The sequence below is a fragment of the Littorina saxatilis genome, linkage group LG7 (genome assembly GCF_037325665.1).
Source record: "Littorina saxatilis isolate snail1 linkage group LG7, US_GU_Lsax_2.0, whole genome shotgun sequence".
Classification (NCBI taxonomy): domain Eukaryota; kingdom Metazoa; phylum Mollusca; class Gastropoda; order Littorinimorpha; family Littorinidae; genus Littorina; species Littorina saxatilis.
The window spans coordinates 30114940-30127091 of NC_090251.1; the positions used below are offsets into that span (position 1 = coordinate 30114940).

A 12152-nucleotide genomic window follows, 5' to 3' on the forward strand; every position below is an offset into this window, starting at 1 on the left:
ACCAACTATTTTTGTCCAACAGTTTTACCGATACACAATCATTAAAAAAACACTACAAAAAGAGTTTTAAGTTAACCGACTTCGCTACCACATAAACAACCTTTTTTTATTGTCCCCAACATTCTGGTCAACGAAATCATTATTATAGACAGTCATTCTATTTAAGGACAATTATCACAGCTTTCGTTCAACCAGTTAAAAACAACAATTATAGTAAAAGCTACAGCGCGATCAACGTTTGCCCATTTACGAACTCGCGATGAGATTCGTTTCTTCTGGTCACCAAGCCTACCGTTTACAAACGCATGCGCACTAATTGGGATTCCCCCAATTTTCTCGACCTTGACCTCAGAACTCTCGAAGCCACTACTTCGGCGTTCAATTTAGCTCGTGCATACCGAGTAGCTGGCAACTTTGCTTTCGAAGTTCCCACTTCCAATGTCAAGGGCCTCTCGCTTGACATAATTATACGACGATATCGCATCTCAAGGGTCCTTACCCATCCAAAAGAAACCTCCAGCGCATACTACAATTGCAGGACATTCCGTTTTTAAAGGCAGCTCATTGGGAAATGATCTCAGACACAATATCGAAGACGTGAAATGCGTCAATCGAGCAACTGTCGTAACTTGGCTACAATGAGACGGTCTCCTACCTTGCACCATAGACACGGACTGTGACATTCTTGTTTAATTTAGGTGAAATGCTTAAAACAGAGTGACTCAAAAGCGACAGTTCGATCAGTTACTGACCGAAAAAAACGTGCTCGAGTCATTCGGCGAAGGTGGCGAGCTTTCAAACCAGCACGACTGAATAACTCAGAATGCCTTTTTTCATCATGCCTCTATTCTACACGAGTAACATAGTGCAGTGGTAACGGTTCCGGACTCTCGTTCATTCGCTCCGGGTTCAAGTTCCGCCAGGAGCTATATATTTTTTTTATTAATCTTTTCCTTTTTAAGCCTCCGCAATTGCATTCCGGCTGCAAAAACCGGGTTTTGCCTCTGTGTTAATTTTATTCATTTGCAAAAGAAACCTTCCTATGCTTTGAAAAAATCATATCATGTCTTGACTTTCAACTGTACGCGCGTGTGTATAATTATGTGTGTCACTACGGTGAGTGTGTGTGTGTGTGTGTGTGTGTGTGTGTGTGTGTGTGTGTGTGTGTGTGTGTGTGACGTGTCACTTGTGTCATCATAGTTTCAGTGTGTGTATGAGTGTAGATTGAGAGAGAATGAGAGAAAGTGAGAGAGAGTGAGTGTGTGGTTATTTGTTTGTGACTGTGTGCGTGCGTGTATGGGTGCGTGTGTGTGTGTATATGTGTGCGCGCGAGCGCGCGCGTGTGTGTGTGTGTGTGGTGTGTGTGTGTGTGTTTATGTGTGCCGTCAGTGTCACTTGTGTCATAGTGTCAGTATATGCATGAGTGTACGTTTGTCTGTGTGTGCGTGTGTTGTAAGAGAGAGAGAGAGCGAGAGAGAGAGAGAGAGAGAGAGAGAGAGAGAGAGAGAGACCGACACTTCTTTGGCAATTTTGGACCAGACAGCGTCTTTATGTTTAACAGTTAGACTGTTCTGAAATTTGGACAGAATAACCGTTCTTTCGTAAAACACTTCTGTCAAGAGTACAGCAATTTCACCATCTGAAAAAGGCGCAGAACGCCCCTCCGTGTCTACTTTCGTTTTGAGCGGCACACGTGCCTTGCCATTTTCGTTGACTGCCATGTTGATAGAAACGTGCGCATGCGTATTAGTAGGCATTCCCCCAATTTCCCCGACCTTGACCTTAATACTCTCGCTGTCACTACTTTGGCGTTCAAGTCAGTTCATGCATTGTGAACAGTGTTAGAAAGTTGACTTCGGGAGTTCCCACTTCGAAAAGAGGCCTCTACTTCCAGTGTTTCTTACTTCTAGTTCATGCATACGGGCCCTGGCAACTGTAATTCCAGTATTCACCTATAATGTTGTTGAAGATCGACAGTGGTGTCTAACACTACGTGTACTCAGAAAAACGGTGTGAACTTTTCAACCTGAGTGGGTGAATAGCGGCTGGTTGTGTTTTGTTCGGTGTGAGTTGACCATGACCTGTAGCCGAAGGAGAGTGTTTTATGGTGACACTGATAATGGAATCGGAGTGCATGACACCCCTCCCGACTTGATCTGCCCCCTTCCCGGATTCCCTGTTAACCCGTGATTTGCAAAAATGTAAAAATTGTTACAAATCACGTTTTTGCGCCCGATATTTTCTTGTCATCTCCAAAGTCAAGGGACAAAAACGAAATCCCTTGACTTTTGGGGTAGCGCGACTGTTAATTTTAAGATTTTTTTTTTTTTTTCATTACTAGGATGTCCCATCGTTGGGAAATTCCGGTCGCTTCCTCCCAGTGGAAAGCTAGCAGTGACAGAGTCGCACTACCCCAAAGGCAAGGGATCTATTAGTCCCGTTTCGCCGTTATCCCAATTCGCCCCCATCCCATTTTGGCGACATTTCTCAGGCCAAGTGTCATTTTACCACCATATCATGTACCATTAGCTCCACATCCCATTTTGGCGCAATCCCGTTTCGCCGTTAGCCCATTTCGCCCCCATCCCATTTTCGCGACATTTTACAGGCCAAGTGTCATGTTACCACCATGTCATGTACCATTAGCTCCACATCCCATTTTGGCGCAATCCCGTTTCGCCGTTATACCATTTTTCCCCCCATCCCATTTTCGCGACATTTCACAGGCCAAGTGTCATTTTACCACCGTGTCATACCACTAGCGCCACATTCCATTTTGTCGCCATGCCGTTTTGCCGTCATACCATTTCGCCGCCATCCCTATTTCGCGACATTTTGGATTGTGGCAAAATTGGGATTTGGCGAAAACGGAATGTCTTCCTAGTTGAATAACGCAGTATAGTAGTATAGTGAGGCTTGGCAAGAAGAATAAATAACAAGTCGCGTAAGGCGACATTACTACATTTAGTCAAGCTGTGGAACTCACAGAATGAAACTGAACGTAGTCCGCCGCTAGTGCAAAAGGCAGTGAAAGTGACGAGCCTGTTTGGCGCGGCAGCGGTTGCGCTGTGCTTCATAGCACGCTTTACTGTACCTCTCTTCGTTTTAACTTTCTGAGCGTGTTTTTAATCCAAACATATCATATATATATGTTTTTGGAATCAGGAACCGACAAGAAATAAGATGAAATAGTTTTTAAATCGATTTCGGAAATGTAATTTTGATCATAATTTTTATATTTTTAATTTTCAGAGATTGTTTTTAATCCAAATATAACATATGTATATGTTTCTGGAATCAGAAAATGACGAAGAATAAGATGAAATTGTTTTTGGATCGTTTAATAAAAAAATAATTTTAATTACAAGTTTCCGATTTTTTATGACCAAACTCACTCATTAGTTTTTAAGCCACCAAGCTGAAATGCAATACCAAACCCCGGCCTTCGTCGAAGATTGCTTTGCCAAAATTTCAATCAATTTAATTGAAAAATGAGGGTGTGACAGTGCCGCCTCAACTTTTACAAAAAGCCGGATATGACGTCATCAAAGGTATTTATCGAAAAAAATGAAAAAAACGTCCGGGGATATCATACCCAGAAACTCTCATGTCAAATTTCATAAAGATCGGCCCAGTAGTTTAGTCTGAATCGCTCTACACACACACACACACACAGACACACACACACACACACACACACACACACACACACACACACACACACACATATACACCACGACCCTAGTCTCGATTCCCCCTCTATGTTAAAACATTTAGTCAAAACTTGACTAAATGTAAACAAGAGGCGAAGCCATCAAGGCTCACGTAAGAAATCGACAAACAGTAACACAAACTCAATCACTCCGTCACACACACACACACACACACACACACACACACACACACACACACACACACACACACACACACACACACACACACACACACACAGAAAGAGCATAGGTGAAACTGTGCAAGAAAGCGAGACACTAGATCTAGATCTGTCTGTCTGCATGTAGCCTACTTACAGGGACACGACTGCCAACTAGTCTCGGCCAGCTCAAAATAATAATGACCGAGACTTTCAGTACTTCCTTCGCGTGACGTCTAACCCTCTTACGTCATAATGTGACGTCAATGTAATGTGACGTCTTCAAATGTTAGAGTTTCTACCACAGACATACACACGCACGCACGCACGCACATACGCACGCACGCACAGACAGACAAAGTTACGATCGCATAGGCTACACTTACGTGAGCCAAAAATGGGATGGCGGCCAAATGGGATGGTGTCAAAATGGGATGTCGCGCAATTGTTATGACACGGTAGTAAAATGACGCTTGGCTTGTGAAATGTCGCGACAATGGGATGGGGGCGAAATGGAATGCGGTGAAACGGCATGGCGGCCAAATGGGATATGGTGTCAAAATGGGATGTCGCGCTATTGTTATGACATGTTAGTAAAATGACGTTTGGCTTGTGAAATGTCGCGAAAATGGGATGGGGCAAAAAATGGGACGGCGGCAAAATGGGATTGCACCAAAATGGGATGTGGAACTAAAACCACCCCCACCACTCAGCGTAGTGGCTCTAAACAAGAAAAATAATAATAATAAAAGGCATGCATTACTTTGTGGAATGCGATATTTTTCCATTTTTACATTTTTACAAATCGCGGTTTTAGGTTCGACGTGATTTGTAAAATATTTTTACATTTTTACAAATCACGGGTTAACATTCCCGCTCTCTCTTGCGCGGCTTTTCCATTAGCCTTTTCACCTCTGCGCAGAAAAAAAGTACCGCTGGTTTGCACATAAAACGGGCAATGGTTGAGTGTTGACCTTTAGTTAGAATTCTGCTTACATGGTATTCTGCAGCCAGCCAAACCATTTGAATAATTCCTGAAACAGACAAGTCAATAACAATAACAAAACAAGAGCAACAACAACTAAAGACTGCCTCTTGATGAGAGTACCAGAAGGAGAGATGAGCACCAGGTCGATTTCGGAAACAGTATATAATATATTTCATATGCTCAGACACAATCCCTGATTAATGATACTCGTAGGTGGCCTTGGGGGGGGGGGGGGGGGGGGGGGGGCTTGCATACTTTTCAAGTCGAACACAAATTCGGGACAAATAATAGGGGCTGGAAGACACTGTTTAAGTGTTTGTGTGAGGAGGGAGGGGGAGTTATGCTTGCTTTTCGATATCACATACATATTAAAATAAAGTTATTACTGGTGAACTAGTTGTGGTCAGTTCGACACGCGCCCTTGCATCGTCTGCAGGCACTCCAAAACATTGACGTAGTGATACAACGCTGCATACAACCATCAAAGACCATATTCTGGCAATTATAACATCCTTACTCTTCTTGGTGTTACCGCTCGCGCAATTGCCACTGTGGTCAGTTTGTATGCCAACAGCATTAACAATTGTCAAGGCATTAGTCTGAGGTCGTAGTAAAAATTTATTGTTTCATTTGACAATAAAGCAGATTTACCCCGAGTGTGTAAACTTTTCAATTGAGCTTTTCTGAAAGTGGGCTTTTTCGCGATATTTGGTTGTAGCTCTGACTGGTGTTAATTAAGAGATATATGGTTGTGGCTTTGAACAGACGAAATATTCTTGGAATATTGATGAGAATCCTGCACAGGCGGCCATCCTTGCATCCGACGTGTGAAGGCCGGTGATAAGACGGGTGATAGTCTCGATACAGCCTCGCTCATCAGACCATTTGCCTGGCTGGCTGTATGACTGATCGCCACGGTCCACGTCTTGACAACTGGGGCATTGGATTTCTGACTGAATGCGCTACTGAGATTTGTATCTGTCGGGCTTTAGACTGTTATTTTCTACTTCGTTGAGTCTCCGACAGGGTCTCCGTTACCGGGGGTGTGTATGTGTGTGTGTGGGGGGGGGGGGCCGGGGGGGGGGGGGGCGAGAGGGGAAGAAAAAGTACAAACTTACATCGGTCTCGAAAGCAATATCAACTGAAGAGACGATAAACAATAATAATCAACCGTTACCGAGGGGAGGGGGTGGGGGGTGTGACGTATAGGCTACTGCATGCAAGATTATTTTCGTACAGGTCATCGTTTGCAGATAGTAAAGTAAAAGACATTTGGTAACAGCATTTATGTTGCATAGGAAGTAAAATGGCTTGATTGAAACAGTGTGTCTTTAATGGCACCAACTGAGACACTGGTTTTTTTTCCCCTGAATGTCATAGCGGTACTGAGACACTGGTTTTTTCTCCTGAATGTCATAGCGGTATCAGTATCACGACTGTAACGACTGCAGAATTAGAGGACAGTCCTCGCAAATAACTCGCTCTAGGTCAGTGTACCTTAACTTACGGCGTAAGTCTTAGGTAACCACAAACAAGCTATCGAATGTCATTACTCCAGACTAAAGTCACCAGAGACAACAACATGCAAGGAATATTAACATTCACAAATGTCATCAGATGTAACATTTCTCGGCTTTTATCGTACTAAAATAACACTGACGGTTTATTAGCCTTTCGCAAATAATGTCACCAGATGTAACAGCCATCGGGTTATGTAGCACTAAAGCAATGTCGCCGTAGCTTTAGTCCCATTAAGGGGATCAGATGGAGGTGTCACGCTGCCACTGGCAGGATCACAACTGGAATCGTTTTGTGATGGTGGCGGATTCACGGTGTTAGCTCCCAGGAACAAAAGGTCACGCTTGTCTCGTGTGTGTCGCGTGAAACTTGTATGACCCCCGACAAGCAGAGCTTGACATGCGGGGTTGGTGTCGTTGCGGCAATTTGGTTACGTCACCTTTTTGCTGCACGGTACAGCATAGCGCACCGCTGCACTTTCGAGTAGTTGGCCATAACGCATGTGAGTCTGTGTGTATGTATCCTTTCCCCCCCGAGTACAGCTGCATGACTCGATTTATTACTGGTTGGTTTGTATCTTCATATTTGATGATCTTTGATAATGGACTTGGCCGCAGTGTTGACGAGGCCAAAGTTCAAGAAATGGTTACCCTTGTTAGTATAGCAAACTTCAAGGAAATATTTCGTGCTGAAATATATACATTTAATTGGCGTGTTGTACATAACTTCCAATTATTGCTTTGCATGCGGAAAACCCGGTGACCTTGTGATGATGAAAGCGATCGTCCCATTTTAATGTACCCCCAACCGATACCTTCCCTGACAAGAATTCGAGCTTGCGCATAAACGCAGTCCCTTTTAGGTCATCTTGTTTTCGTAGTTCACCTAGTCAAACCGTATGAAAAAGAAAGAACAAAAAAATGCTTCCGAAATCCAGCCTCTCAACCATGTCGAGAATGTGAGGGTCTAATAAACAAGCCATAGCGCCCAGAGCCGTAGCATCAAATTTCCAGGCGTAGCGATGTTCGTAAATCGCAGACCTCTCAGTCGCTGGCCTGGGCTGACCTTTTCCCATTCGCACCTCATCATCCACTTTAGCGGCGAGAGAACTAAACGGCGGGGCAAGCGGACACGCCGTTGTTTTTCTCGCTTGTTGTTGTTTGGTCAGATGCAGCAGACGACAAGCAGGGACGCCGGCGGGAAGAGGGAGCTAACTAACAGAGTGGAAAGGGAGGTAACGGTGAAGTAAGGGAGGCAAGCGCACCTGCCGATGGCTGGCTCATTTAGTGGAATTAGGGGATGAACGCCCTGGAGATGACCAGGTTCCTTCCTGCCAGCGGTCTGCCACCTGGCATTCTTGGCATGGCTGGCGTGGCTGTGACTGATTTTAACGGTTCCAGACTCTGGGGACAGAGGCGGCTGGGGGAGGGTGGGGTCAGGGGTGGATGAGAGAGGGTGGGAGAAGGGCTGTATGTATAGTAGATTTGTACCACCTTTACTGGGGAGAAAGGGGGAGGGGCTGTTTATATTAGATCTGTTCAGCCTTGTGGGGGGGGGGGGGGGGGCTGTGTTTATGTTAAGTACTACTTGTAGATTTGTACCACCTTTACTGGGGAGAAAGGGGGAGGGTCTGTTTATATAAGTATTTGTATTAGATCTGTTCAGCCTTGTGGGAGGGTGGGGGGCTGTGTTTATGTTAAGTACTACTTGTAGATTTGTTTATCTCTTCAAAGAAAGAGAGGGGGGAGGGAAGGAGGTTCCACATAGGGAGAGCCTAATTGATTTGTTTAACTTTGAAATAAGGAGATCGCGGCCTTGTGCAGGACGGACTGTGTTTGGTTGCGGCTCATTGGTTTTGATAGGGGCTGGTTTTGATGAGGGGGGGGGGGGGGGGGTGGGGGTGGTCCCGGGATCGTTGAGTTGGAGGGACTGGAGAAGATGCATGATCCGGATGGAATTGTGGTTCAAGTGAAGTTTGGTTCCCCAAGTAAAGTGCGATTAGGGTTTAAAGGCCTGTGGTTTGGCCATTACATCCTATGGAAAGAGCAGGCTGAAAGTCATTCAAACCGGCGAAGGTTGAAGAATTGTGAAGAGAATGCGGGTGAGGGAGATTCTACTACCGATTAACTGCAGAGAGGAAGAATTCCAATGCGCAAGTCATGCTGTCTAGGTCTGATCGGTTCTGTTGGAGGAGGAGGGGGGGCGGTGCTGGAAGGGGGGGGGGGGGGGGTGGTGAGCATGCTCTCTAAGTCTGATAGGTTCTGTTTACTATCGTGTGTACATCTTCCCTGTGAGGTACATTCCTGGCTGGTTTATTTATAATCGCAGACATTCTATGGTCCTGTGGTTTATGTTGAGTGACCCTAAAACGGTCTTGAAATGGCTAGAATGAGGGGCTTGGTGGCAATTATTCCAGAGTGAATGCAGCTTTGGATTTTCTGTCATAAACACTGCCCTTACTTTTACTTTTTTGATTGCTACTTTTTGACATGCATCATTGTATGGGTTTGTTTTGTGGAGTTGTTCACAAGTGACTAAAAGAGACCGGGGGTACCTCCCCCGCGGGTTAGGGGGAAGAATTAACCCGATGCTCCCCAGCATGTCGTAAGAGGCGACTAACGGATTCTGTTTCTCCTTTTACCCTTGTTAAGTGTTTCTTGTATAGAATATAGTCAATTTTTGTAAAGATTTTAGTCAAACAGTATGTAAGAAATGTTAAGTCCTTTGTACTGGAAACTTGCATTCTCCCAGTAAGGTAATATATTGTACTACGTTGCAAGCCCCTGGAGCAAATTTTTGATTAGTGCTTTTGTGAACAAGAAACAATGGACAAGTGGCTCTATCCCATCGCCCCCCTTTCCCCGTCGCGATATAACCTTCGTGGTTGAAAACGACGCTAAACACCAAATAAAGAAAGACCGGGGAGGTTTGAAACTGCTTCCATAAACATGTAGACAAATGAGTGCTGGTGAAACTGTATGTGATAGGGATGTGTGAAGGTGTGTTGGAGAGACAGAGACAGAGAGGGAGGGGGGGGAGGGGGAGGTGGAGAGAAAGAGAGACAGAAAGAATGAGTGCCTGTCCACGCATTTTTCTTTTATGAAGTTGAGTATGGATCTAATTAGTAACGTACCTATGTAAATCTAAACTTGTTGTAAAGCCTGTTGTATTTTGTTTTTAAATGTTATTTCTTTATTCGCCTATCTCCTCGTGGATCATATATTTGCTGCCCAATTCCTGTCAGTGTCAGTCCCTGTAAATGATACATATCTGGTATCGTTTCAAGACTTGTATTGAACTTTATTTTGATTTTAGGATGCATTTCACTACACAATTGCAAGTGAAACACCAAACATTTCATGACTAAAACTTCTCTTGTTTATTGTGTGTTGCAGGGAGTGGCACCGGCAGTGGGAAAGTCCTTCAGCGCTTCCCCGAGAAGGACTGGGATGACTCCCCCTTTACCATCGGTCTCGAGCTGGTAAGTCTGGCGTACACACTTACAAACACACTGGTCAGACTGACAGACACAGTGTACATGCACACCTGCAACATCCCTCCCAGTCTTCCTCCGAAGACAGAGTATGGCTGCCTATTTTTGCAGGATGATTGAATACCGTTGTACACATATAAAACCTTCTCTTTTGGATAACGGAGTCACTTTCTCTGCACCAAGTGGCACGTGACATGTATACTCACCTGTACAACAACACTCCCAGTCCCAGTCTCTCTTATTCTTAGCACTGTGACGCGGAAAATACCATGTTGTGTAATAATCTGTACATAATGTAAAACGTCTGGTGATTTCGAAATTGTTTCCCTCGCCCCAAACCTCCATATCGCAATGAACTTTCAAGTCCTGAGTTTTTAGCAATTTTTATTCACTTCACTGTTGGGATGTTCTCTTTTACACACTGACAGACACACTACACTGTTCTTTCTGCCAGACACAGCACAATCATGGACCTGCACAAAATCACTGTCAGTGTGATTCACTGATTGTCACACCCAGACAAATAAAGTTGTGTACACTTCACAAAGGGGCTGACTTTCGGCTGGTTGGTCTTGTGTAGGCACTGGTGAACCAGATGATCTCCCTGACTGAAACAGCTGAGCGCAGACTGGCAAGCTGAGCTCTGAAATCTCACAGTCACACTTTAAGTAACACTTTTGCATACCTCACTGATTATGTACGATTCCCTTGTACATTCTGACATGTATTCTGTTCTCTGGGATGTAAACAGTGTACACACAGAGAGATGGGGGGTGGGGAGTGAGACACAAAAGGAGAGAGTGTGTGCATGTATGTGAGAGAGAGAGAGTGTGTGTGTGTGTGTGTGTGTGTGTGTGTGTGTGTGTGTGTGTGTGTGTGTGTGAGAGAGAGAGAGAGAGAGAGAGAGAGAGAGAGAGAGAGAGAGAGAGAGAGAGAGAGAGAGAAAAGGAAAAGAGATTACACACTGACTGACCCAGACGACACTTGATATGGTTGATCAGAGGTAAGGCCCAATCAGTCATCCTTCCTGTCTTGTTTTCTTCTAAAGCAGGTAGAGGGTATAGCTGTCTGGTGGAGAAGACTAAATACATAAATATATTACCCCCTGTTATCTGGATATCTCATGCACTTGGGAGGAAAAACAAGACAGCTCAAATGACTCACAACACAAAAGATTGAAGCAAGGCTTTCCTCTCTGTGAAGTTTAGACATCCACCAATCTATGTGCTGTTTGTATAATAACAACTGTATTGTATCATAACATTATCTTTCCCAAATTGCCCTTATGTAGATTTTTGCTTGGCAGGCAAGGTACGGTCCTTTTGGGACTATAAGGCGCAACTATTGTCCTTTAGTACATGCAGTTTTTTCTTTACATCAGGCTAGGGAAAACATTGTTTCCATGAGCCAGTTTTATTGTTGTCAGTTACTGCTTTGTCTGGAACAGTAGTGGGAAAACCCTTAACAATACAGTGGTCCCTGCCATATGAGGCCCTCTCCAATAAAGGACATCGGATGTCCTTTTGCCTATAAACCTGACTAAAATATACCTATCATGAAAGGTCACCTGCAATGGTTGGACACTTTTGGCTTTTCCCAAGGGTGTCTTTTCATTGCTGGCAGTGCTGTATTTTTAATCAATCAATCAATCAATATGAGGCTATATATCGCGCGTATTCCGTGGGTACAGTTCTAAGCGCAGGGATTTTTTATTTTTTATTTTTTTTTATGCAATTTATATCGCGCACATATTCAAGGCGCAGGGATTTATTTATGCCGTGTGAGATGGAATTTTTTTTACACAATACATCACGCATTCACATCGGCCAGCAGATCGCAGCCATTTCGGCGCATATCCTACTTTTTCACAGCCTATTATTCCAAGTCACACGGGTATTTTGGTGGACATTTTTATCTATGCCTATACAATTTTGCCAAGAAAGACCCTTTTGTCAATCGTGGGATCTTTAACGTGCACACCCCAATATTTTTAAGGGACAGTGTTTCATTTTCTGGTCCAGCCTGCTTTCTTTTTAGGGATCTACATGTGGATTGTCTTACTGTCAAATATTGCCCTCCTTTGGGCATAACTGAGGGGTGTTATTATTCCTTGTAAAAAAAACCTGGCCGGATTTGAAATACAAATGGTGTCACTGTCACAGCCAAATTATTTTCACGGGAAGGACTGTGCCTTTAGATCACATGAAAGAAATGCTAGAAATACAAAATAGAAAACAATTCTTTATCGTGGAATAAATAAGCATCATTGTCATAAAATGGTG

General features: G+C 44.1%; 1 protein-coding gene across 3 annotated transcripts in view; it reads left to right on the forward strand.

Moving 5' to 3' along the window:
* The window catches only part of LOC138971135 (myotubularin-related protein 13-like), an 86012-nt gene that overhangs the window by 11917 nt on the left and 61943 nt on the right, over positions 1-12152 (forward strand). For all 3 annotated transcript variants that reach the window (XR_011457175.1, XM_070343765.1, XM_070343766.1), the window contains exon 2: positions 9773-9858. Coding sequence is in view for 2 of the 3 variants with exons in the window: in XM_070343765.1 (XP_070199866.1) it covers positions 9773-9858 (86 nt within the window). In the remaining variant the exon portion in view is untranslated. The remainder of the gene's footprint in view (positions 1-9772; positions 9859-12152) is intronic.